At 46.1% G+C, this 27,927-nt stretch overlaps 1 protein-coding gene and 1 long non-coding RNA gene across 4 annotated transcripts; one reads left to right on the forward strand and one right to left on the reverse strand.

Moving 5' to 3' along the window:
- Nucleotides 1–1,947: 1,947 nt before the first annotated feature.
- On the forward strand, nt 1,948–12,649 carry ZNF175 (zinc finger protein 175). 3 transcript variants are annotated; one of them, XM_070451589.1, is made up of 5 exons: nt 1,948–2,160; nt 3,901–4,162; nt 5,344–5,470; nt 5,862–5,957; nt 9,901–12,649. In XM_070451589.1, exons 2-5 carry the CDS (start codon nt 4,013–4,015, stop codon nt 11,709–11,711), a joined length of 2,184 nt encoding a protein of 727 aa, XP_070307690.1. In that variant the 5' UTR covers nt 1,948–2,160; nt 3,901–4,012; the 3' UTR covers nt 11,712–12,649. The 3 variants fall into 3 exon arrangements, with proteins under 3 accessions (XP_070307690.1, XP_020755928.2, XP_070307691.1); XM_020900269.2 differs by having other exon boundaries at nt 1,948–2,100; XM_070451590.1 differs by lacking the exon at nt 1,948–2,160 and adding an exon at nt 4,310–4,398 and having other exon boundaries at nt 4,074–4,162.
- On the reverse strand, nt 9,961–27,632 carry LOC110141369 (uncharacterized). The gene is made up of 6 exons (XR_011482328.1): nt 25,863–27,632; nt 19,023–19,494; nt 17,252–17,424; nt 15,684–15,869; nt 15,051–15,173; nt 9,961–10,049 (listed from the first exon to the last, which is right to left on the reverse strand). It is a non-coding gene; the product is annotated as an uncharacterized lncRNA (long non-coding RNA).
- Between the last annotated feature and the right edge of the window lie 295 nt (nt 27,633–27,927).

A 27,927-nucleotide genomic window follows, 5' to 3' on the forward strand; every position in this document is an offset into this window, starting at 1 on the left:
GGACTGGTTGTATCTCCTTGCAGTCCAAGGGACTCTCAAGAGTCTTCTCCAACACCACAGTTCAAAAGCATCAATTCTTCTGCACTCAGCTTTCTTTTTAATATTTTAGTTTTTAAATTAAAAAAATTTTAGTAAGTGTCATAAGGAAGGAATAGGTGACATAAGATGGGCTTTTCATGATCACATATCCTCCAGACAGCAGGCATACAGGAAAGGTCACCTGGTCCTCTAATCCATAGAGCAGAGCCTCCAAATACTTACCAAGGTCTGTGTTGTCATTCACCTTGCATCCTTGATTCTATGCACTGTGCAGTTTTCTACAATAAATCAAATTTCTGCTTAAATTGGTTGCTAATGACTTCTGTTGTTTACCACCAAGATACTGCATGCAGCCGATACAGTCTGATGGGCCTTAAGACGGTGTCCATCGACAATCAGGGTGATACAGTGAACCGGTGCTGCTCTCGCTGTTTGTCGGGTCAGTCCTGGGTCATTCCGGGATGTTCAGGAAACTCCTGAAGGCCTGCCATCTTCTCTTTGGCCCCTACAGCCATCAGCTTGCCTTACACTGACTGGGTGCAAACCCTGGAGAGCAAGAGCCTCCCGCCTACCTGCTGCACCGGGGGACAGAGCCAGCAAGAGGGGCTTTGGGGCCACGGAGCTCGAGGCCAGGGGTGGGGAGGACTAAGCCAGCTTCGTGGTGCTGGGTCTCAGCTTTCTATATAGTCCGACTCTCATATCCATACATGACCACTGGAAAAACCATAGCCTTGACTAGATGGACCTTTGTTGGCAAAGTAATGTCTCTGCTTTTTAATATGCTGTCTAGGTTGGTCATAACTTTCCTTCCAAGGAGTAAGCGTCTTTTAATTTCATGGCTGCAATCACCATCTGCAGTGATTTTGGAGCCCATAAAAATAAAGTCAGCCACTGTTTCCCCCTCTATTTGCCATGAAGTGATGGGACTGGATGCCATAATCTTAGTTTTCTGAATGTTGCGCTTTAAGCCAACTTTTTCACTCTCCTCTTTCACTTTCATCAAGAGGCTCTTTAGTTCTTCACTTTTTGCCATAGGGGTGGTGTCATCTGCATATCTGAGGTTATTGATATTTCTCCCGGCAATCTTGATTCCAGCTTGTGCTTCCTCCAGCCCAGAGGTTCTCATGATGTACTCTGCATATAAGTTAAATAAGTAGGGTGACAATATACAGCCTTGACGTACTCCTTTTCCTATTTGGAGCCAGTCTGTTGTTCCATGTCCAGTTCTAACTGTTGCTTCCTGACCTGCATACAGATTTCTTAGGAGGCAGGTCAGGTGACCTAGTATTCTCATCTCTTTAAAAACAGCGGGGTGGAGGGTGCAATATCTGTGAGGCACAAATGAAGTCAAGAACAGTAAAATGAGAAATGCCTTAGTCCTCTCAAAAATCATCTCACTAACGTCACGAAAGATTCTTTAAAGGCTCTCATTACTAAGGAAATCACGAAGCTTTTAGGAGTTCTCTGCCAAGTTCTGCACCTTTGGGCTCCCGATAGATCTTTGCCTCTCTGGACAGTCTTGACAGGGAAGAAGAGACTATATAGTGAGAATGGGGCTTTAAATCACTGTGAAAAGTACAGAGAAAGGATATTTTTCAGAATATGCAAAGATATTTTTCTCCTAGAACTATATCTACACACGTATTTTTTTTTTCTTTTTTCATTCAAAAATAAGTCTTTTTACACACGTATTTAATTGGTCCCTCACCAATAGGAAACAACACCAAGACTTCTATGAAGATTGCCCAGTGAGTTCCCTGGCTGTACGGAATGGAGTCTTTGAAAATGGCGTCCTCCTTAATATAATCCTTCTGGGCGCGGCCATGTTGTTCTCCCGATACAGTCCCTGAAGGAAAATGAACCGCGGAATAGACCGACGGACTTGATACGCCATGATAACTATTGGCAGACAGTGGCTTCCAAGGTGTTAGTGAGCATGAGCAACGTTCAAACACAGCCTCCCAAATCCTGACAGGAATTCGAATCGGAAGTGGCCCAGAGCGGCCATTTCGCTTCTGTGGTCAACTCCTCTAACCTGTGAATCGCCTGTGGGATGCTGAGGTGATTTGGAACATTAGCAGTGGGGAATCTGCAGGGTCGATGAGGGAGAATCCGTTTGGTGTGAGTGATGTTGGGAATTGGGGTCCGAGTGTTGGGGGTCTGTGGAATGAGTGGTTTCGGGTCTGCGGAGTGAGTGGTGGGGTTCTTAGTGATGGGAGCTATAGGTTAAGTGCGGTTTTCTAATTTAATGCTTGGCTCGTTGATTTTCGCTCTTTCTTGCGTTATTTCTATATGTATAGAAGTATTTTTGTAACTTGAATTCCAAGTGTACTTTAATGTAAAATTTTATATTGTCGGCCCATGAAATTTGTTTATATAATAGTGAACATGGGTCTTGAGAGGGCTTTGGTTTGGTACTGGGAACCATTTGGGGATGTGATCCACTGCTTGGGGGACTGTAGGAGGCAATGATTGACTGGGAGCAGGAGCTTTGAGGGTCACATTGTAACACACTCAAGGGAGACAGTGATTGAGGGAGGATTTGTGAAATCAGTAAAGTGTTTGGGATGCCAAGGGCAGCATTTGGGAACCAGCTGATGGGAGACCTAGTGGGCCAGTGATGGGTTTGTGAAGCTGACTGATTTGCTTTCTGGGTAGTGAGTGTTGTCCTTTGGAAATGAATGAGTGTGTCAGTGTTGGTGTCAACTTGGCTTTCTGTGGACATGGCTAAGGATAAGTGCTTGGGTGTTGAGCGAATCAATGATAGTTTCCTCCTGGGGTGCATTATTTGGAACCGTATGTTGGGGGTTATCTAATGGTGATTGGGAGTCCTAGTACATGTCTGCAGGTTTTCCAAGTGAAGGTGGGGTTCCATACATTGAATTTGAGCTTTGTCAGAAAAGGTTGAGCTGTCTGTATTATGGATGGGCACTGAAATGTCCAGAACCTCAGTTCCAGACATGGGCTACCTGAAGCCTAAACTCTCTGAAGGCAACAGGAAGTGTAAATGGTGTTTCTGGAAACTGACTACGTAGAAGACCACACGGAACAGTGGCAACTGTGTGCAGTTTAAAGTGAGGCAGGCCTGGGCCGCCTCAGAATCCCTCAGCTTCCCTTTGGAGACTAAGTGACCTTAAGGCAATCTAGGTAACAGCAGTTAGCTTCAGTTTTCCTCATCCATGAGGAAAGCCATGGGTATGAAAGTGAAAGTTGCTCAGTCTGACTCTTTGAGACCCCATGAACTGTATAGTCCATGGAATTCTCTAGGCCAGAATACTGGAGTGGGTAGCCTTTCCCTTCTCCAGGGATCTTCCAACCCAGGAATCGAACCAGGGTCTCCTGCATTGCAGGCAGATTCTTTACCAACTGAGCTATCAGGGAAGTCCTCAAATGAGTATAATAATGATAATTAGCTGACAGGGTGGTATGAGAAGTACTCAAGGTATCTGATACCTGACTCAGCAACTTGCTGATTTTTATTCAGCAAGTAATAAATAAAATAATTTTTATTTTTTATTGTTTATCATGTGCCAGGTTCTGAGGTTCTGAGGACTTGACAAACCTCATCTCATGGAAGTTTCTCAATGCCTATGATAATACCTTCCTTTTCATTTTGGAAACTGCCACTAAAATAATATCTTTCTCTTCTCGTAGTTAAAAAGGTGTGTCAGAGCTGCAATTAAATCTTCATGAACTTTAGTCCAAATCTCTTCATCTTTTCTTATTTTTTACCCCAATAGATAGATTCCTGAGTTTTGTTTACCCTCATGTTGTGAACACAGTGACTTTCACCTAGTGGCCCTCAGAAATTCCTGTGGAGTGGATATTAAATGAGTAGTGATGTGGTTACTGCCTTTCCAGGATTTCCGGTGTCCCTCCAGAGCCCCTGGGTCAGGCCACATCACGGAGACTGCAGGATCTCCCTACACAGCTCAGGTTGACTCCTCCCAGCAGCTCTGACTGGAGCCTTCTGATGCCCACCCAGCTGCAGGCTCCTGGGAAGAGTGGAGTTGTCAGCAAAAGAGACCAAGAATTGAAGCCCAGAAGGGACATGATTGCTGACGCAAATCTGCCCCAAAGGCCCCAGTTCTTGGGTTCAGAGGAGCAGGATGGATCGTGTGAGGTAAGCAGGAGCCATCCCCACCCCAGTGGCAGTTCTCCGGAACTTGAGGGCAGACACAGGAAGCAGCAGACTCCGGACTCCCTGCGTCCAATCTGGATTCTCCTGCAGAGAGCAGAGCACTGATAGCTAACGTTTCCTCATCCACAGGCACTGTCTTGTAGAGGAAACTGAACTGACCGATGCAGGAGGATGTGTAGGAGAAGAGGGTTGGCCCTGGGGAAAAGGAAGAAGAAAAGGTAGCTGCAGCCACAGGCCAGGAAATGCTGACTCCTTCCTGCTCAGCACAGGCATCCTTCACGCATGTGTTCATCCTCCATCCACTGCTGGGTCTTTGCATTGTTTCAGCTGATCCCCACCTGACTCCTCACTGGAGATTGGCTGGTTTCTCCTCTGTCCTCAGAATTTACAGTCACAGGATACTAGAGCAAGAACTGGCTTTTCAGGACTGTGAGGTTTTTCCTCTTTTAAAAGATAAAATAAAAGTGCCCAGGAATAATGCAGATATTAATATTTGATATTTTGGAATGAGGAAGCAGGGTTCGTGGTTATACTCTTCCTGAAATTCTAAGTTGTTCTGTGTATTTCATGACCTTTCGTGTGTTTTTAAAATAAAATTGACCCACTCTAAGGACCTCATTTTAACTTTGTTACCACTTTAAATACTGTATATCTCCAAATACAGGCACATTTTGAGGTTCTGGGGGTTAGGATTTCAGCATGTGAATCAGTGTGGAGGCGGGGGGTGGGGGGTATCACAATTCAGCCCACAATAGTGGCAAACACTGCCTTGTAGAAAAATGTATTTCATTTTGTGTTGGAGTTGGCTGAATTTTAAGAGCACTTCATGTACAGTTAAGGTGTTAAGATGCATGATATTAGGTTGGCCAAAAAGTTTGTTCAGGAACATATAGAAACCATAGACATTTTGGCCAACCTAATCCTTATTAGCTTTTTTCTTATTTTAATATTAAATAAGATATTAATATCTTAATAAGATATTAAATAAGATAAGAAAACAATAAAAATATTGTTTTCTTGCCCTGATTCTGATTTCATACAATATGAAACAGGTAGTTAGTGGGAAGCCATATATAGCATGGTGAAGTCATTAAAAACACACCCTTGTATATAAGTTCACCAGTGATGACTAATTCTCATTGAGCTGGGGTATGTTGTTATAGGGGTTAGTGTCTTTTGAGGATGTGACCATGGACTTCAGCAGGGAGGAGTGGCAGCAGCTGGACCCTGCACAGAGACACCTGTATCAGGATGTGATGCTGGAGATCTACAGCCACTTTTTCTCCGTGGGTGAGCACACCTGACATGGGACTCTTGGACGGGCCTCCATGAGATGTCCTTCCTTCTTGTGGCATGTAGTGGGACATCTGAAGAATGTAATCAGTTTGTCCTGGGCTTGTCCCAAATTGTTCATTCCTCTTGGGAATCTTTGAATGTTACCTTGTTCCTAATGAAAGATGTGTCAATGAAAGAAAGCTTCATTGAATGGCCTCTGAAGCTCAATGTACATCTGCACGCTAAGTCACTTCAGTTGTGTCCGACTCTTTTCAACCCCATGGACTGTAGCCCATCAGGCTCCTTTGTCCATGGGATTCTCCAGGCAGCATACTGGAGTGGGTTGCCATGCTCTTCTCTGAAGCCCAATACCACATCCTAATGCAATATCCTTTCTTATTCACAGGGTATCACATTCCCAACCCAGAGATCATTTTTAGGATTGAAGAAGGAAAGGAGCCATGGGTGAGAGAAACTGAACTCCCATGTCAGAGGTATCATGGTGAGTGACTGTCAAGTCATGTAGATCCATGAGGGGCCATTATTCAACCTACCACCCTTATCCATTCCCCCAGTGGTGGACACATGTTATCTCCTACTCCTTAAAACAAATGCTGCCATACATTATTTTGTAATGTGGCATTAAGGCTAATGCTGCCATACATTATTTTGTAAATGTTCCGTGAAGTGAAGTCGCTCCGTCGTGTCCGACTCTGCGACCCCATGAACTGTAGCCCACCATGCTCTTCCGTCCATGGGATTCTCCAGGCAAGAATACTGGAGTGGGTTGCCATTTCCTTCTCCAGGGGATCTTCCCGACCCAGGGATCGAACCCAGGTCTCCCATATTGCAGGCAGACGCTTTAACCTCTGAGCCACCAGGGAAGCCCCAAATGAGAAAATGAAAGTCACTCAGTCGTGTCCAACTCTTTGCCACCCCATGGTCTATACAGTCCATGGGATTCTCCAGGCCAGAATACTGGAGTGGGCAGCCTTTCCCTTCTCCACAGGATTTTCCCAACCCAGGGATCAAACCCAGGTCTCTCACATTGTAGGCAGATTCTTTACCAGCAGAATGTTCTGTAGGGGCCAACATAAGAATTTCTCAGAGGTGAATAGTCAAGGGGGATTGCCTGATCACTGGATGTGACTACACTTAATCTGGCTAAGTAAATCATTTTTACATCTTGCTTGCCAATATATATAATATTTATCAAATTTCTTATTTATGGCCCATATTATGATAGGGCTGTTTTCATTTTTCTAGGAATAGAGCATTTCATCATATCTGTTATCTGATTGGATTTTCCATCTGTATGTTGCTTTTGTCGTCTCATTTTATCCCTTTGTGGAATTTCCTGAAGGCCTTTTTATTTGTCCTCTGAACTCATTTTTTTTCTGCACTGAATCCTTCTTCTTTATCCCTAATTGTGGTGCCTCCAACTTGGGCCCCTGTACTTCCCTCTGGTCATCCCTTCATAGAGGAATTACTTTGAAGGACTCTTCTATTCTCAACACTTAAGCCTAAAATTTTTTTTCCTGATGATCCCTTATCAGTGCCTCCAGTCCCCATGCCTAAACCATGTTCTCATTTAGCTTCATGGTGGACAGTTCCTGTGGGATGTCTCATTTCCTTTATTTTGAGGAAATCAGAAATTGGAATCATTATGCACAGCAAACTGGAGAAGGGAATGGCAATCCACTCAAGTATTCTTGCCTGGAGAATCCCATGGACAGAGGAGTCTGGCGGGCCACAGTCCATGTGGTCAGAAAGAGTTGGACATGACTGAGCGATTAACGCTACTACTACTACTATGCATATCAAAGGTGGCAGAGGAATAGGACGGGGAGACCACTTTCTCCCCTACAAATTCATCAAAAGAACATTAGAACGCTGAGCAAACTCCACAAAACAACTTCTGATCACTAGCAGAGGACATCAGGTGCCCAGAAAAGCAGCCCATTGTCTTCGAAAGGAGGTAGGACAAAATATAAAAGATAAAAAGAGAGACAAAAGAGCTAGGGACAGAGACCCATCCCGGGAAGGGAATTGTAATAGAGGAAGTTTCCAAACTCCAGGAAACTACAACTATGCATATCAGAAATTCTTCTCGCCTTATACGTTTTGTCCAGAAGATTCTTCTGTTTCTTGGCTCTCCCATCTTAGTCTTCTAACTTGTTATTTTAGAAATTCTACTATATTTTCTTTCTAAAAGCAGTTAAGTTGACTCTTTTTCTTAATTCCAGGGGTATCACCATAAACCAGCTATTTTCTCATGCTTGGGTTATTTTGTTCCTAATGGGATTTGTGGATTCCCAGTCATCATGAGTTCAGTCAAGATGACATTGATAAATTACCCCAAAGATTGATTTCTTTTTCTCAGATTTTAATGCTATATATAAATAGTAAAAATAGTAAGATAAGAAATAAAATTATTACTAAATTATTACTAAAAATAGTAAAAATAAAGATCATTCTCATTTTTTAAAAAGTGATAGATGACTGAGGTTTGGGAACAGGACAAGGGTCTAGGATAGTTTATCCAAGTGATTGAAAGAGAAAGGAAAACAAGACATGATGGTCTTAACCATACTCAGTGTTTAAATCTCTGATAGGATAAAGTAATAGTAAAATTCAGCCATCTTTTTTTAAAGACTGTTTTGTCTTATGTTCTTACTAGTAAACTAGATGATCAGTGACTTTTGTTCTTAACAAAAAAAATGGTATATTGAGTAGCATTAGGCTGAAAGTTATAACAAAGAGACCAAGATCCAGTATAATAATTTCCAGAATAATTTTCTCCCTATAAAACACTTATAAAAGTCAGGTCAGCAGGAAGCCTTACATTTTGTATTCATTCAGGTGTTGAAGTTTTTCTCTTGTCATTGTAGTACCATCTTTTATGATGCTGTCAATCTTCAGGATTGAGTGCATTGCAACCAAAGCCAGGTTCTACTAGGCAGAAAAGGGGTGGAGGGTACTGAGAAGTTGTGATGTATTACTCTGGCTAGAAGCAGTGCATAATGCTGTATGCCCATTCTGTTAGCAAGAACAGTCTCACCGTCACACATCACTGCAAAGGAAATTGTGAGTCATTACGTGGCTTGGCTGCCATGTGCCTGGCCACAGTTAACCTCTGTGGAAGAGGGTGTTACAGATTCTAGGGGACCGCATGCTTGTCCAGTCTTCCAGTTTTCCCTTCTTGGGATATGTACATTCCTAAGTTCAGGGAAACAAACTTCAGTTTCATAGAATTGTGAGTTTGAGTATAGGTATTCTTTCACTGCTTGGCCATGTCAGGATTGATGCTTTAATAGTCTATCAGAGGATATCTAGGGCTGAATGATTTTGGTATTGTTTCCAATGAGTAGGAGGAAGCTGGGAGATTAATCACAATGTAGATCTTTAACAAAAACCTATACAGATGGTCCCTGACTTGTGATGGTTCAATTTACGATTTTTCAACTTTATAGTGCTGTGAAAGTCATACACATTTAGTACAAACTATACTTTGAATTGTAAATTTTGATCTTTTCCCAGGCTAGTGATACATGGTACTATACTCTCATGATGCCAGGCTCCCAGTCAGCCATATGATCATAAAGGGAAACAACCAATACACTTACTACCTTTCTGTACCCAGATAACCACTCTATTTTTCACTTTCAGTACAATATTCGATAAATTGTGTGAAATATTCAATACTTTATTATAAAACAGGTCTTTTGTTAGATGCTTTTGCTGAACCTTAGGGTAACATAAAAGATGCTTTTGCTGAACCTTAGGGTAACATAAGTCTTCTAAGCACATTTAAAGTAGGCTGGGTTAAGCTTTGTTCAGTAGGTTAGGTGTATTCAGTTCACTTCTGATTTATGATATTTTAAACTTACGATGGACTTATCAGGACATAACCCCATTGTAAGTCGAGAGAGAGCTCTGCACTCTGAACCCCTCCTTCAAGCTGTGGCTATGCACAGATGCTGCCCTATGACACTCTTGTCTCTTTTATCCTGTAGTCATTCTACTAGGTCTGGGTATCTAGATCACCTGCATGAGTGGAGTCGGGTTGCCTTTGTTAAAATCTTAACTTTCCCCGTGGCTGAGCAAAGTGATTTTGGCTAATTATTTAACCATTCTATTTCCTTTGCTTCATGTAGAAAGCCAGGATAATAAGTAGTTACCTCCTGGGATGGTTGTGAGGATTGAATGAGCTTACGTGTGCATCACATAGAACACTGCCTAGCAAATGCTAAGTGTTATACAGATACGTGCTTGACATATAGTAAGGGCTGTGTGACTGTTTTCTCTCATGATCACCATCAGCACTACCACTGGTATATGACTCAGCAGTTTCCCCATGCACAATCTCAATCAGCTCCATGTGACTTCTCTTCTATCCTTTGCTAATTGTTCACTGAATCTATTTCATCTTGTTCTCCTTCTAGAAGGGGAGTTTGGGCTTGAAACCCGACAACGGGAGATTTCTGAAGAAGCTTCATTTCACAATGAGATGATGGGTGGAGTCACAAGAGATGGTTCATGGTGTTGCATTTTAGAAGAACTGTGGGAACAAGCTGACCCAACAGAGGGAGATCTGAAAAATCAAAATAAACCTTCACATCAGGGAGTTTTCTTCAATAAGAAAACACTGAACACAGAGAGGGACTGTGACTACAAGGACCCTGGAAAAGTCATCCAGGCAAGGCCCCACCTTGCTTCTTCACAAAAGGAACCTCATAAATGTTGCTCATTTGCAAAAACGTTGAAGCCTAACCTAGAAGCAACTCATCAAAATCAAAGCAGTACCACAAAACACGTTGATGATATGGTTGGATCTGGTCAGTCAGTCACCCATAGCTCTTCCAGTGCCAGCTGCAAGAATACTCACACAGGAGAGAACTTCCGTGAAGGTAATACATGTACAAAAGCCTTCAGCCAGAAACAGTTACTCACACAACATCAAGTTCATACTCAGGAAAAACCAGATAAGTGTACTGAATGTGGGAGGGACTTCACCCACAAGTCACACCTCCTTGAGCAACAGAGATTCCATAGTGTTTACCTCCAGGAATGTAGTAAATGCGGGAAAGCCTTCACCTCACAACCAAAACTTGGGGTCTGTGTGACAGATCATATAGGTAACATACCATATATATGTAAGGAATGTGGAAAAGTCTTCATTCAGAGGCCAGAATTGGTTACACACCAGAAAACTCATACTAGAAAGAAGCCCCATAAATGCCATGAATGTGGAAAAACTTTCTTCCAGATGTTATCTCTCTTCAGACATCAGAGAACCCATACGAGAGAAAAACTCTATGAATGCAGTGAATGTGGGAAAGGCTTCTCCCAGAATTCAACTCTCAGTATACATCAGAAAATCCACACTGGTGAGCGACAGTATGTATGCAGTGAATGTGGGAAGGCCTTCACCCAGAAGTCAACACTCAGCTTGCACCAGAGAATCCATTCAGGGGAGAAGTCTTATGTGTGTATTGAATGTGGCCAGGCCTTTATCCAGAAGGCACACCTGATTGTACATCAGAGAAGTCACACTGGAGAGAAGCCTTATCAGTGTCACAGCTGCGGGAAATCCTTCATTTCCAAGTCACAACTTGATATACATCATCGAATCCACACTGGGGAGAAACCTTATGAATGCAGTGACTGTGGGAAGACCTTCACCCAAAAGTCACACCTCAACATACACCAGAAAATTCACACTGGAGAAAGACACCACGTGTGCAGTGAATGCGGGAAGGCCTTCAACCAGAAATCAATCCTCAGCATGCATCAGCGAATTCACACCGGAGAGAAGCCTTACAAATGCAGTGACTGTGGGAAGGCCTTTACTTCCAAGTCACAGTTCAGAGAGCATCAGCGGATCCACACGGGAGAGAAACCCTACGTATGCACTGCATGTGGGAAGGCTTTCAATGGTAGGTCAAATTTCCATAAACATCAGATGACTCACAATAGAGAGAGAACCTTTGCCTGTTACAAGTGTGGGAACACCTTCGTTGAGAAATCAGAGTTAATCAAACATCAGAGAACGCATATTGGAGAGAAACCTTATGAATGCTGTGACTGCGGGAAATCCTTCAGTAGGAAACCACAACTCAAAGTGCATCAACGAATTCACACAGGAGAGAGGCCTTATGTGTGTTCCAAGTGTGGGAAGAGCTTCAACAACAGATCAAATTTTAATAAACATCAGACAACTCACACCAGAGATAAATCTTACAAAAGCAGTTAATCTGTGCAAGGCTTTACCCAGAAGTCAATTCCTAGTATGCATAAACATCATAAACATCAGTGAAACTAACTGAATTTCTTGAAGGAAAAACATGAGGCAGATATAATCATATATTATAGAATTCTTGCTTCAGAAAAGCTCTAGGGATGCACTGCATGTCTCCAAGTTACACATATTTTACATGAAGGAAATTACTCAGGAAAGAACTTTTAAGAATGAGTGGAAATGTCTATATTTGTACTAGCTTCATTAAAAGTTATAAAATTCATTTGAGGACAAAACCCTAATACTTTGAGAAAAGAGTTTCTATAGAGTAAGACAGATTGTTACCAGATTATTTACAGGAAAACTTGTGGGAATTTATATTAATGATAACCCTGTTTAATGTGGAATATCATTATTTTTAGGCTGCCAGCAAACTAAATGATGACTTGGCAATATTATGTGTATGTGTGTGTATCTGTATACTTACGTATGTATGTGTATTTATATATGCAGGTTAGCATACACACACACACACACACACATACTCAATTCTGTAGTTTTTGCTACAGAATTCACTGTGTAACCAGAGGTGTTGATTATATATTTTTAAAAAGAACCTAACAATTGTTTAAACATTTACTCCTTATTGAATTTACATCCTGAGGTTGCTCAGTCAATAATTATTAATTTCTTTGTGTACACAGATGAATGTACTTTTTTTGGTAAATGCATAAATGTGATTCTGATATTCATAGTGTAGTTTTTGTCTTCTTTCATGATGAGCTCAGCTCTACTACCCCCTTTCCACCTCCACCATTTATGGTGAACCTTTTAGTATGAAGTCTTTTATATGTTTATACAGGCTCCGAATCATCTGTCAGGAGTCAGCAAACTGGCCATCAGCCACATCTGGTTGGCCACACGTTTTTTAAATGAAGTTTTATTGGAACACAGCCATGTTCATTTGTTTGTGTGATGTCTGTGGCTGCTTTTGTGCTCCAGTGGCAGAGCTGAGTAGTTGTGGCAAAGGCCATATGGCTTGCAAACTGAAAGTATTTACCCTCCGGCTCACAGAGAAGTCTGCCAACACTTGTTATTCCCATACATTCCTAAGCGTACACCTATATAGGTACTCTTCCCTCTTTGTTTTGTAAATGTTGAATCATATCACATACCTTGTGCACTTGTTCTTTTCAGTCTACAACACAGCTGTTCAGTGACTGCATCAGTATTCTATCAGTAAGAGGACATGCTGTGATTTATTCAACTACCCTCATTTTTTGGTGTGGCCACACCCAGGACCTTAGTTCCCTGACTAGGGATCAAACCCGTATCCTCAGGATTGGGAACTCAGAGTCTTAACCGCTGGACTGCCAGGGAAGTCTCCATGTATTTTGTTATTCTTTCCCACTCCCCCCACCCTTTTTTTTTCTGCTGTAAGAAAGAAGTAGAACAGCATAATTTGTAAGTAGACAGGCCCAGGAGCCAGGTTCCTGTGCATCAGTGCCTGCTCAGTCATGTCTGCCTCTTTGCAACCCCATGGACTGTAGCCCATCAGGCTCTTCTGTCCATGGGATTTCTCAAGCAAGAACACTGGAGTGGGTTGCCATTTCCTCCTGACCCAGGGCTCAAACCTGCATCTCCTGTGTCTCCTGCATTGGTAGGTGGATTCTTTTTTAATTTACTTATAATTTAAGGGGAATTGCTTTGCGATATTGTGCTGGTTTCTGCCATACATCAACATGAACCGGCTATAGGTATACACATGTCCATTCCCTCTTGAATCTCTCTCACCCCCTCCCACTGCTCTAGGTTGTCACAGAGCACCGGTTTGAGCTCCCGGAGTCATAGAGCAAATTCCCACTGGCCATCTATTTTACATATGGTAATGAACATGTTTCCATGCTCTCTCTCCATTTGTCCCACCCACTCCTTCCCCCACTGTGTCCACAAGTATGTTTACATCTGCATCTTCATTGCTGCCCTGCAAATGGCTTCATCAGTACCATCTTTCTAGATTTCATATATATGCATTAATGTACAAAATTTGTTTTTCTCTTTCTTACTTCACTCTGTGTAATAGGCTGTAGGTTCACCCACCTCGTTAGAACAGACTCAAATGCATTCCTTTTTATGGATGAACAATGTTCCATTGTATATATGAACTACAGCTTTTCTTTATCCATTCATCTGTTGATAGACATCTAGGTTGCTCCCATATCCTAACTATTGTAAATAGTGCTGCAATGAACATTAGGATACATGTATCTTTTTCAATTATGGTATTCTCAGCATATATGCCCAGTAGTGGGATTGTTGGGTCATGTGGTAGTTTCATTCCTAGTTTTTTGTGTTTTTTTAAGGAATCTCCATACTGTCTTCCATAGTGGCTGTAGCAATTTACATTCTGGCAGGTGGATTCTTTACCACTAAGCCACCTGGGAAGCCCTTGGGTTCCTGTACTTGATTCCATATCAATCAAGCAAGATATTTATCTGCCCCCGGTTTTCTTTTTTTTCTTTTTCTTTGTCTTGCCCCCGGTTTTCAAAAGGAAGATGACAGTAGTGCTACCCCACAAGTCTTTGTGAGAAACAGGTGAATAAGCATTAAGCACTTTAACTGTATGGAAAGAACCAGAGGTGGTCAATTTGAGTGAGGCCCTGTGTGACCAAATGAATGGCAATGAAAGGATGGGGGTCAGGGATGGCAGAGAGAAGCCAGTAAAATAGTCTCCTTTAACAAGAAACTAGGTGGGATGGTTGAGGGGCTGCCCTGCAGCCCTGGTCTCAGGGATTCTATCCGGGCTCCAGATACCCCTCAGCCTGGGGGCTCCTGGGAGTAAGGGGCCGATGTCCATGGTGAGGTTGTTATAGAGGGGCTGCAGCTCCTTGGAGAGCAGCCTGTATCCCAGTGAGTTTGTGGCATCATGTCACCACTTCCAGCGGATCTGGGCCAGAAGGCCAGGACTGGAGGGACTGAGCGGGCAGCCATACAAGCTGAGGGCTTGGGAACAGGCCCAGGATGGGCCACCCCCACCCCACAACCTGACTCATCTCTGGGAGCTCTGCTTGAGGCTAGGGTCCTGCCCCTCCTCCAGCATGTGGTAGCGGCCAAAGAGCAGATGAAGCCGTAAGAGGAGCATCCTGCCACGCTGCAGCCTTACAGGGGGGAAGGCATGAGGCTAGACGCCCGTCTCCTTTGACAGGGACCCCATCCACACCGGCCCCTCAGGCCAGAGTGGCTTGTGTCTCCCGCAATCCAACACAGCTCACATTCCCACTCAGTGTCAGGCACCCTGTGGCCCCCGCACCATGGAGGGGCCTGCTGCCCCTGAGCGAGGCTCCCCACCCCTACCTGGCAGTGACGTCACTGTCCTCCTGATCCCAGCCCCAGCTGGTGCTGGGGAAGCCACTGATCCTCAGGTAGTGAATGGGGCACAGGGCAAACACCCCTCCACGGTAGCCTTGGTAGGGCAGCCTGCAGAGGCAGGGAGAGTTGGAAGCACAGGGCATTTCAGGCAACCGGCCCTGGCCCTTTGCTGGCCAGGAGCACAAGGTTTATTTCTGGGTTAGCCTTTCCCCACTCTCTCCCTTGGTAACCTCTCCCCGACCCCCAGGGTGTCCCCGTGCCTGATCCTGGGGCAGCCCTGCCCCTTGAGATGACCCCTCACATAACCCTGGGAAATCCCCTCCCTGAATCATCTTGGGACCCCATCAATGGTCCCTCCTATTATAAGTTCTCCTCTGACCTCTGTTACAACTTCTCTGCCTACCACTTTATTAAATGCATCCTGACTCCCCCACTGATAACTAATCCCACTCTCATTTGATACCCACATCCAGGAGGAAGGTTTTCCCCATCTACAAGGCCTTTCCCCAGGCCTCTTCCTCCTCCCCATCATCAGCCCCAGGGATCAGGGCCTGGACTGTTCAGATGGGCAGGGCCTGGCCAAGAGTCCCCCACAGGAGGTCCCCTCCCTCCACCTACTTGTAGTTGAACTTGTCGATGGCCATGGAACAGGGGCAGGAAGATGTCGCAGATGTAGAGGTTGTGGTCATCCTCTGGGAGCAGGTTCACATCATGGAAAAAGACACAGTCCCAGTCCTCCTCCTGCATGGCCTCCCAGAACCCCACATTGCACAGCTTGCCCGGGTTGAAGGCGGTGTTGTTCACCTGGGGTGGACAGAGATACTCCCCACAGGTAGTGGTGTCCCTGCCACTTGCCAGGCCCATCCTCTCTCACCTTTCCGAGTGCCATTCTCCTGCCTAGAACCCCTTCTTATTCCCAGACTTGTCCAGGAAGGCTCAATTCAAAGGTTACCTCCTCTAGGAAACTTTCCTTGAATCCCCACCCCCATCCTCGGCAGACAGCATCTTCAGTTTCTCAGCTCTCCCTTCTTGGCCATTTTCAAGGTTCTCAAAGATCGTCACCTTCAAGGGGTCGTCTGAGGGAGGCAGAGGTAAGGAGACTGGGGACCACCTGTGTTTCTCTTTCTGCTCCTGCCAGACAAAGACTAGGTGTGATGCTCAGGATAAGATCTGCCTCTCCTCCTTGTCCTCCTCTATCATCATCTTCTTCATCACCATCTTAACCATAACCATCATCACTTATCATTACCATGATATTCATCATCGGCATCACCACCATTATCACTATCACTGTCTTCATTATCTTCAACATCATTAGCAGTCACCAAACCTCCACCATCATTATTACCAACATCATGACCATCATCACCATCAAAACCATCACCACCACCACCACCATCACCATCATCACTGTCACTTATTAAGCACCTACTATGTGCCAGGCACTGGCCTCATTGCTTTACACTCATTATCTCAATGAACCTTTGATTCATGAGAAAACAGTAGCACAGAGCCCAGATTCCCCAAGTCTATACATAGTCATACTGAGGAACAGTGCGTTGAATGGATGGATGGATGGATGGAGAGATGAAGACTGGTCCCAACCTCAGACCACATAAGTAGTAATAGGCAAGGCAAAGATTCAAACAGGCATCCCACAGACCTCAGACCCAGCACTTTACTTTACCCCTGGGGTTGCTGCCCAATCCAACAGGCCTTGGTCTCAGAGACCCAGACTCAGTGGGATGAGCCCTTCCCTTAGTCAGCTACTCAAGCAGATCCCAGCCTAAGCCAGTCTGGACCAAACGTATAGCCCTTGGTTCTGGTCTCCCCCAGTTCAAGTTCTTCTTGACGCATCAATCCTGCCCCCTGGACACTCTCTGGCACAGACACTCTCAGCTCAGACACTGAAGACTCCAGCCCCGACTCGCCGAGGCCAGGCTCAGACCCCTCTGCCCTCTTGCTCCTGTGCCTCCTCATTCCTGCTGCACCTGGCTCACCAAGTAGAGGGCACAGTGCAGTCGCTGGCACTGGAGGAAGGGGTGCAGGTGGGAGAGCAGGTGCTGGGCCTGCCCACAGTAGGGCACCACCCCTGCCACGCAGGGCCCGGCAGGGACCTATCCCAGAAACCCCCACTACCCCGGTGTACTGGGTTAAATCATGTCCCCCCACAAATTCACACCCACCTGGAACTTCAGTAGGTGATCTTGTTTGGAAATAGGGGTTTTGCAGATGTCATTGGTTAAAATGCAGGAAGAAGGTGAGGCTGCAGCCGTGGTGGTTCTGGTAGAGGAATGCCCCCACCAGCAGCAACTGCACCCCCAGAAATAACAGCAGCGTCCCCCTCTGCTGTACCATTCTAGGGAGGAAAACAAAAGGTCATTCCTCCTGTCTTGTAAACCCTTCACGTCAGCCCTGCGGGGCTCCATCCCCGTCTCCTGCTCCCATCTTTCCCCACCTGGCACTGCACACAGCACAGAGGGAGACCGAGAGAGAGACTTGCCGAGGCCACTCAAGGCCAGGCCACCTGCTCTGAGGACCTGCCGGGCACACATCTCCAGCCTCATCACTCTACCTTCTGGGTACACTGGACGCTGGCTAGGTGCTCCCCTGGCTAAGTGACTAATCTCTCTTGGGCTCGATGTCCTTGTCTGTAAAAAGGGGCTTACGGTTTGTTGTCTGAGGACCCGCAGTGTGCATAAATCAAGGGGTTGGACTGGACTCAGTATTTTCCCAGGACAGGGCCAGGTTCTCTAACATCTCCAGCATCCTGAAAGGAAGGGACCTACTCCACTCTTGCTCATTCTGGGTGAGGCCTCTCCCCTCTGCCACCACAAGCACCAAGTAGCCCCTTGTGGCTTCCGTAGCCCCTGTTATCCCCCTCATCCACCATCTGATCATCATGGATTGTGACTGTCCGTGTCAGCCGCCCCCATCAGACGAGGGCCTTGCTAACAGCAGGTTTAGGTCTGACTCAGTTCTAGGTGCCCGGCATTTCTGCACACAGGAGGCCCCAGGAAGCGAATCAATCAGATGCGATTCTCCACCTGGTAAACTTCTGCTCATGTTTCACGTGCTCTGCATCCAGGTACTCTACTCTGAATCCCTCACTCCTGTCCACTCTTGTCAGGACTCCCCTGGTCCCTGGCATCTCTGCTGCCACAGCTCTGGTCGGTAGACTGGACTGATCCAAATCCACTCTCTCCTCCTTGCCAGCCTGGGAGCCCTGGGAGGGTGGCCCTGGGCATGACTCATCTCTGGGCCCCAGCATCGCCCATTGTCCTGGTCACTAAACAGGCGAGTATATTTTTATATGAACCAGGAAATGATCTCAGTACAGACACGCTCCAGGCCGACTCTCAAAGGCGGGACAAGACAGAATGTGATGGGGGATAGAAAATCCTTCAACGTTGGAGCATTAAGGAAACAAGAATCCAATTTCTGTAGCAAAGTGGGCCAGGCATAAGGTGGAATTTCTCGCAGCCTTTCAGCTGGAAAGCAGCTTTTAAAGGAGCATTGTGGACTTCCCTGGTGGTGCAGTGGGCAAGAATCCTCCTGCCAATGCAGGGAGGGGAACAGGTCCGATCCTGCTCTGGGGAGATCCCACATGCTGCAGAGCAATGAAAGCCCATGCACCGTAACTACTGAAGCCTGTGCTCCGCAAGAGAAGCCGCTGCAATAAGCCCAGCATCCCAACTAGAGAGCAGCACCCGCTCACCGCAACCAGGGAAGAGGCCACTTGCAGCAACGAAGACTCAGCACAGCCAAAAATAAGTAAAGGAGCACTGTTTCAGAGAATACCACCCAGGCTCAGAGTGGCACAGCTAGATTTAGACACCCCTCTTTTAAGCAAAATGAGAACTAAGACCCCATAGGTATGGGGGAAATACATCCCGTTCACACACAGAAGAGATTCAACACTCGAGAAGAAGCATTAGTCACTCAGTCGTGTCTTACTCTTTGGGACCCCATGGACCGCAGCCTGCCAGGCTCCTCCATCCATGGGATTCTCCAGGTAAGAATACTGGAGTGGGTTGCCATGCCCTTCTCCATCAGTAGGCAAGAACATTGCAGGAACTTCAGCTGGATTTGGTGCTGTCCTTTGGGGACCAAGACCAGTCTTTGCAATGCCCTGGTCGAGTTGGCCCAGCAGCAATTTATGGATGCATTTGCTGGGATGAAATAGCAGGGCTCATCATAATCCCTGTTTCCCAGATGGGAATGCTGTGGGTGCAGACCACACCTGAGTCATGTCTTGGGGGCCTGTGTCCAGCTGTTCTGTGAACAGGAGGTGCCAACAAAGCCTCGATGGTGATATTTCCTGTTCTAAGGCAGGGAGTTGGTGAGGCTGGAGGAGTGAAGAGTCTCAGGTGGGGTGTGGCCTCTCAGGAGCATACTTCATGCAGGAGTCGGATGCATCAGGTGGTTGCTGGGGAGCCATCAACAGAGCAAGTGTGTTAGTTACACGTCATATCGATTACACATCACACTGGTTACAGAGTTCAGACGCCCAGACTCATTCCCATCCTCCTCGTGCTGGGACAGGAAAGGCAACTGCTATTCGAGTAATTTGTCTCTCAGAAAATCTGATAAAAATGACCCTTCAGATTCCACAGGATACTTGGGAGGCAAGTATTTTAGAGCCTTAGAGTTTTGTAGATCTCAAGCGATTGTTTTCTTACTCCTATTTTACAATTAATCTCTACTGTACCCACAGCTTTTGTGATTTAGTGCTACATACTACTACTGTATCTGGGGCTGCTACTGCTGCTGCTAAGTCGCTTCAGTCGTGTCTGACTCTGTGCGACCCCATAGACAGCAGCCCATCAGGCTCCCCCGTCCCTGGGATTCTCCAGGCAAGAACACTGGAGTGGGTTGCCATTTCCTTCTCCAATGCATAAAAGTGCAAAGTGAAAGTGAAGTCGCTCAGTCGTGTCCGACTCTTCGCGACCCCATGGGGTGCAGCCTACCAAGCTCCTCCGTCCATGGGATTTTCCAGGCAAGAGTACTGGAGTGGGGTGCCATTGCCTTCTCCGGTATTTGGGGCCCATGAAGGCCAAAGTTTAACTATAAACAATTTTTAAAAAGAATTTGGCAGTATCATTGTGACTATAAGTATGGAAGCATAAAGGTGTGTTATTGTTACTTCCGCAGAAAATATCAAACTTTGACCTTGGACTTCTGGCCTCCAACATTATGAAGAAATAAATTTCTGTTGTTTCATCTAAAAGAAAAAGTGCACCTCCATTTCATTGCTGATGAATAAATTGATTTTATGTTTTCTCAAAGTCATGTAAGCCTTCATGAAAAAATCCCTGATTTTTCATGTAAGATTTCGTGAAAAAATTCTGATGTCTTAAACTAGCAGCAATGCTCATTCACTTTACATGCTTCAAATTAGGAGTATATACCCATGTTTCACAAGTGACGTAGTACAGCTTGCTCTAATAATAATGTTGTATTAGCCAAGAGGGAATGTGTGGAAAGCAGACCATTGAGAAACTCCCCTTTCCAAAGAAAATCTCACATGAGAACTATTAGTGTATCTTAAGGATGAAAACCCATTTTTTTTTTAAATCAGGAAAAAATTTTATATATATATGTGGGATCTTAGTTCCCCACCCAGGGGTTGAATCTTCAACCCTTGTAGTGGAAGTTCGGAGACCTACCCACTGACCTCCAGGAAATTCCCAGGAGAATATCTTTCTGGCTACATTTGTTAGGCTCAGAAGTCCATGCCCAAAATCAGATTGTGCTTTTTGGTCTAAGGCCATCCCTAAACTTCCTGACTTCCAAGGAGGTAAGAAATGTCTTTGAGGATACAGAAGCTGTTCTATCTAACAAGGCAGAGGTCTTCCAAGTGGGGTGTGTACACAAAACTCCCTGCATGGTGAGGTGTTCTATTCCTCTTGGTGAAGGTGAAGCTTGGCTCATGTTGGGATGTTCTGTTTTCAGAACCAAAAGCATTTCAATTTAGTGAAGCTAATTAAAAGAAAATTAACTGGAATGTTTCCAAGGACAAAATTCTCAAGTTACACTGAATATAATATCCAGGTAACTGGTTAGAATTGGTCCACATTCTTCATTAAGATAATTAAAACCTATCTGAGTCATGTAATGAAATAATTATTCCATGAACAGCCTACCCTCATGTCACCTTATAACATATACAGTTTCTACCAGTGAATAACATAAATGTCTTCACGTTGAAAAATTTCAGGTGTTGACTTAAAATGAGTGAGGTAGTGGTACAAAGCTTTTCAAAATGATTTGGGAGTCTCCCAAACAAAAGTGTTTTAAGATGACTATAATATATGCCTATACCTAAAGGGCCTTTTGATTAAAGTGAAAGAGGAGAGTGAAAAAGTTGGCTTAAAGCTCAACATTCAGAAAACTAAGATCATGGCATCCAACCCCATCACTTCATGGCATCCAACCCCATCACTTCATGGCAAATAGATGGGGAAACAGTGGAAACAGTGGCTGACTTTATTTTTCTGGGCTCCAAAATCACTGCAGATGGTGATTGCAGCCATGAAATTAAAAGACGCTTACTCCTTGGAAGGAAAGTTATGACCGACTTAGACAGCATATTGAAAAGCAGAGACATTACTTTGTCAACAAAGGTCCATCTAGTCAAGGCTATGGTTTTTCCAGTGGTCATGTATGGATGTGAGAATTGGACTATAAAGAAAGCTGAGGACAGAAAAATTGATGCTTTTGAAGTGTGGTGTTGGAGGAGACTCTTTCGAGTCCCTTGGACTGCAAGGAGATCCAACCAGTCCATCCTAAAGGAGATCAGCCCTGGGTATTCATTGGAAGGACTAATGGTGAAGCTGAAACTCCAATACTTTGGCCACCTGATGCGATGAGCTGACTCATTGGAAAAGACCCTGATGCTGGGAAAGATTGAGGGCAGGAGGGGAAAGGGACAACAGAGGATGAGATGGTTGGATGGCATCACCGACTCAATGGACATGGGTTTGGGTGGACTTTGGGAGTTGGTGATGGACAGGGAGGCCTGGCGTGCTGTGGTTCATGGGGTTGCAGAGTTGGAGACGACTGAGCAACTGAACTGATACCCACACGTACACAGACAACTCAGACTTCTTTTGTCTTAGTTTCAAGATTTATGAAGAGCTGTTTTAGCCATTTCCTAAATCACAAAGTGAAAGTTGCTCAGCTGTGTCTAACTCTTTGCAACCCCATAGACTATACAGTCCATGGAATTCTCCAGACCAGAATACGGGAGTGGGTAGCTGTTCCCTTGTCCTAGGGATCTTCCCAACCCAGGAATGAAACCCAGGTCTCCCGAGTTGTAGGTGGCTTCTTCACCAGCTGAGCCACAAGGGAAGCCCTCCTACATCATAAAATAGAGGCTAATGGGAAAAATTCATTTATTAGATCAGAAGTACACATATTAAGCTTCTTGGTTAAGGTCCCTTGTCCTTGGGAGTAGAGTGACTTTGCTATTTGCTGAGACTCACTTGTGGGTCTCTAAGTATTCTAATCTATTTTTACCTTTACAGCACAGCTCAATTCAGACTATCCACAGTTCAGGTGCTCACTAGCCACATGGCTGGTGGGTACCATTCTGAACAGCCACACCTCAGACATCTGTACATAATCTACATGTGCCTGGCAAAAACCTATATTCTCACATCATTGGGTTCCATTTCAGTCGCTGAGTGCAAGCTTGTGAGTGGTCATGTTCAATTTTTCCATAGCTTTAATGCTGTCAATTAATTAATGAGAGATGCAGTAAAATGTCACTCACGGTTCTTCTGAAATGTGTCAGTTTCTTCTTGTCCTCCTGTTAACTTTAGTTTTCTTTTGGGATTATGTTGTTAGGTGCACCTGAGTTTAGAACTGTTTCATCATCCTGGTTATTTCTCTTTCATTTGTGATGACATTTATTACTGAGTGCTCTTTGACTCAAAATGTTTGGTGGCTCACGTGGCTAAAAGGTTTCTTGAGTTAAATCCCTAGTGTATCTTTCCCCAGTCTTTTGTTTTCATTTTCTGAGTCTTTGTTCATTATAAGTGGGTCTCGTGAACATAGCATATAACATCTTTTTTCTTAACTTTCCCTGTGCTACAGATAATTTTGCTTGTTCCTATTTTTTCTGCAGTAAAACATACTTAAAAAGCATATTATTTCTTAACAATTTCCCTCAATCCAAACCACCACTAAGCCTTTAGGTTTTATTGACTCTGTATTCCACAATGGGAGTCCTGACATTAATCAAACACTTGCCTGGTGCTGGTCCATTTCATCCTCGAAGCCATCCTTTGGTTTCATAGAAAGGGATACTGAGGCTCAAAGTTATTCAGGTGTGGAAAGAGAGCATGAGTTTGAGTCCAGGTTTGTATGCGTTACTCAAGACACTGCCCGACTGAAGGTGTGTATTGGGGGGGGACAATGGGGGTAGAGGTCAGGGAAGGCTTCCCCAAAGAGGTAACATCTGGGTAAGTCTTGAAGGATAAGTAGGCATCTACAGTGAAGTCGTTCAGTCGTGTCCGACTCTTTGCGACCCCATGGAGTGTAGCCTACCAAGCTTCTCCGTCCATGGGATTTTCCAGGCAAGGGTACTGAAGTGGGTTGCCATTTCCTTCTCCAAAGTAGGCATCTAAGCCCCAATCAAAAGCGGGGAAAGGGTATTCTGGGCAGAGAGGTGGAGGCAACAGGGAGCTTGGTGTATGCAGTCACAGAGCATACTGAGTCACTTCAGTCCTATCTGACTCTTTGCAACCCTATGAACTGTAGCCTCCTCTGTCCATGGGATTCTCCAGGCTGGAATACTGGAGTGGGTTGCTATGCCCTCCCCTCTGGGGGATCTTCCTGACCCAGGGATCGAACCCAAATCTCTTGTGTCTCCTGCATTGGCAGGCAGGCTCTTTACCACTAGCGCCACCATGGTAATGGTAGCTAACTATCTCGAGTGCTTTCTGTGGCTCCAGAGCTGTTCTAAGCACTCAGCATGTACCTCTTCTCAATCTTAGCACTACTGACATTTTGGGTAAGCTAGTTCTTCGCCATTGAGGCTGACCTGTGTGTCAGAGATTTAGTAACACTGCTGGTCTCTGCCTACTGGATGCCACTACTCCAACCCCAGTTGTGGGTCAAAATCATCCCAAATTGAGAACCACTGCTCTACTCCTATGAAGGCTGGACTATTTCATCCCCTACAGGTGAGGAAATGTAACCTAGCCACATTCACACAACCAGATCCCAGCATCTGAACCAGGCTGCCTCTGTCCTTAACCACCACGTTCCAAGGCAGCAATTTCCTGCCTGAGCCCAGCGTTCCCTGGAGTGTAGATAAAAGGAGGAGGCAAGGAAGGAGAGGCAGGCCAGGAGCAGCTCAGGACGGGCTATGAATACCTTGCCTGCTCTGTTCCAGGCCTTCTGCACGGCGACGCTACAGACCCAGATGCAAACCCAACCAAACCCTTCTCTCAGAAAGCAGCCAACCCAAAGGGACAGTGAAACGGAGACAGCCACAACCCAAGGGGACAGGGCCTCTGACTAAGCAAGGGACCAAGGGCCATGGGAGCCCAGAGGTGGCTTGTTAAACCAGGGCAGGGGAGGAGGGGTCCCGTGAGCTTCCTGGGGGAAGTACACCCACATGGCCATCTGGATGAGAAAGAGGAATCAGGGTGTTGGGGGAGGAGGGGTGCAGGACAGAGAGTTTTCAGAAGAAGAGACAGCGTGTGTAGACACCTGGTAGAAAAAGTTCCTCCTCCGGAAAATATGGGGGCCTGCCAGAGATGCAGGGTGAGAGGTGAGGCTGAGAAGTCCAGGGGCCAGGTCACTAACACCAGGCTGAGGGACTCGATCTTTACGCTGCAACAATGAGAAGCTGCAGCCACTCTCCAGAAGCCCCCTGACACCAACTCAGTCTTCCCCTTCAGAAACAAAGTTAATGAATAATGAACTGAGGCCCCGGAAAGAGACATAAGGAGCAGACACTGCCCTCTGCTCTTTTCATAGCACTTAACGAAGCACCAGGCATGGTTCAGGGTGCTCTGAAACTATGAAATCATCTAGTTCCTCCAACAGCTGCTATTTTATCATCCCCACTGAATACAGGAAGCCCAGAAAGGTCAAGTCACTCACTCAAGGTCACACAAACTAAGCAAGGGGCACATGGAGTCACCCTGGCAGGCCAGCTTTCACATCCACTTTCTTTTTTTCAGTGGCACCCAGTTTAAGACAAACTTTGTTTTTGTTTTTTTTTTTTTCATTTATTTTTATTAGTTGGAGGCTAATTACTTTACAACATTGCAGTGGTTTTTGTCATACATTGACATGAATTAGCCATGGATTTACATGTATTCCCCATCCTGGTCCCCCCTCCCACCTCCCTCTCCATCCGATCCCTCTGGGTCTTCCCAGTGCACCAGGCCCGAGCACTTAAGACAAACTTTGTTTTTAACTAACTTCTTACTCAAAAGTATATGAGTGGTGTGGAGAGCCACCAAAATACTTAAAGAAACTTTCAAAGCCAGAGACTAAAATCAACACAGGAACACCTGAATGTGCATCCTGCTTTGGGGGTTGAAAACCAAAGCACAGCAGAATACCACTTAAGCCAGGGCCCCTTGGCCTCAGCATTACTGTTATGTAGGGCCGGATGATTCTGCGCTGTGGAGGCCATCCTGTGCAGCATGTGTTTACCAGCAACTCTGGCCTCTTCCTGCCAGGCACCGGCCACACTCTGACCCTTGCATCACAGTTGCAACAATTAAAAATGTCTCCAGACATCACCAAATGTTCTCTTGGGGATAAACTCACCCTCAACTGAGAACTGCCGTAGACTCTCTGGATTGTCTGAGGTTTTGAAATGCCCAACTCAAGACTTCCTTTAAAAGAAATTTTAGACATGTTCCAGAAATGGGAGCCATGCCGTTATGAGAAGTGAAAGAAAAAACCAAAAAAAGTGTTGTCTTTTTTTCCCCAGTAAACACTTCCCTACTAACTCATTTATTTTCACACACACTGTGACGCACGTACCACTATTATCATCCCCATTTTACTGACCAGGAACTGGAGATGGTGATAGGCAAGTGCAGGGGATGGGTGTCTGGCACACTGCTGATTTCTTATTAAGTCCAGTGCGGCTCCCTTACCCCCACCCCATACCCTGGTTAGCAGCACCTGTCACCTCTGGACCCCTGTAGCCCCGGTCATCTGCCTCCTCCACATCAAGCTTTGCCATCCTTATCTCTCCAGGCAGGCCTGGTACGCCCAGAGGATAGGACCTGGCATGCAGGAAGCCCTAGGAAATGACTGACGAATGAACCCGATGACCACGCTTCAGCTAATAGGTTCAGACACTCAAACATCCCCCATCCCCACCGTCTCAAGGGTCTCACAGGGGTAGAGATAAGAGGATGTCAGACTATAACAGGCAGGAAAGGGGCAGTTTGGGGGCTGGAAAGAGGCTGAGGGCCTGGACCTTGGGTGCAGGGCTCCGGGTGATTCTTGGGAAGGTGCTCCGGCTTTTGATTCGAGGACCTTCCGTCTCACCTGCCCTCCATCCGGAGCTCGGCCCTCACCAGGCGGGCGCGTACTGCTCACCGCATTCCTGACTTGAGCCCGGTGCACGCGTGTAAGAACCGCAAACCGCTATATTTCTGCTCCGCATAAGCGTTAACACCGCCGGTGCGCACCGCGGCGGCCTGGGCCGGGGCGCACCCTCACTCCCACGTCTGCTGGCGCGCGCGCAAGAACCCAAACTGTAAGCCAGAACCTTGGAATCGGTACGGCGCCCTCGCTACCTCTCCCTTTCGCACCCCGTCCCCATCATCCCCAACTCCGACGCCTCTCCACCCCCACCACAAATTCCACCATGCTCCCACAAGAGCACAAAACCTGAAAAGCATCCACCTTTGGATTAAACCACACACGGCTAACAACGCCCTGAAGCGCAAAAACCACAAAACCCACAGGCGTACCCACCCGTACGCAGGCGCAAGAGGGGCTCCCTCTGGCCCGGAAGCATGGAGCACTCTGGGAGCTGTGGGCGGAGCTAGAGACGTCGCCGCGAGGACCGCCGGGAGTTGTAGGCCCAGCTCGTCCGAGGGCAGTAAGCACCACCGACTCAACCGCCGCATGGGTACCTGGGAGATATCGGCGGGTAGACCCAAAGCCTTCTGGAAGTCGTAGTTCTATTTGCTTCCGCGCTTTCTCGGAGCCTGGACCTTCCCGCATGGGTTCTATTCAGGTGAGTGCCTCCTCCCGGCCGATCCCGGCCCTTTGTAGCTCTGCAGTGGAGGAGTCTTTGTATCTCTGTATCTCTCCCACTCACTCGGTAGGCATTCCTGGTGAGACAGCACTCCCCTCCATAAACCCCCAAAGGCAGTCTCCTGACGGCCCTCCAGGCTGGAGTGTCCTAAACAGCTGGCGTTCCTGATTTGAACTCTGCCGGCCGGGTCTGACTCGTTTCCACCCCACCCCACTCCCGCCCCAAGCTTGGTGCGGTGCGAGCGCACCCTCTTCTGTCCTGATTACAACCTAGAGTGGTCAGGGCTGGCCTGGGCGGGGGGGAAAAGGGGGAATTAGGTGGCCGTGGAAGCCTGGAGGAAGCGGCACACCCAGCTCAGGGTTCTGAAAAGACTTCCAGAGCAAAGAACCTCAAATCTACCACGCCCAAACTCACCCCTCTCACAGTATTTCCCCATTCTTCCCCAACCCCCACCTCCTCTCTACTAAATGGTCCCACTACCTTCCAAGTGCTCAAGTCAAAACAAAACTTGAGGTTGTCCTGAGTCCTGTATCTTTCACCCACTGCCCTCCCCTGAGGCTTGTAAAAGTCCCATCTGCCCTGTTTCCAAAACAGATCCAGAATCTGACCACT

Source organism: Odocoileus virginianus, chromosome 20, assembly GCF_023699985.2.
Source record: "Odocoileus virginianus isolate 20LAN1187 ecotype Illinois chromosome 20, Ovbor_1.2, whole genome shotgun sequence".
NCBI lineage: Eukaryota > Metazoa > Chordata > Mammalia > Artiodactyla > Cervidae > Odocoileus > Odocoileus virginianus.

Excerpts from the sequence above, each read along its gene's own strand:
- ZNF175 (XM_020900269.2), top strand. Across the intron at positions 4,163-5,343 it reads AGCAGGATGGATCGTGTGAG|GGGTTAGTGTCTTTTGAGGA; the intron begins GTAAGCAGGAGC and ends ATGTTGTTATAG. Across the intron at positions 5,471-5,861 it reads CAGCCACTTTTTCTCCGTGG|GGTATCACATTCCCAACCCA; the intron begins GTGAGCACACCT and ends TCTTATTCACAG.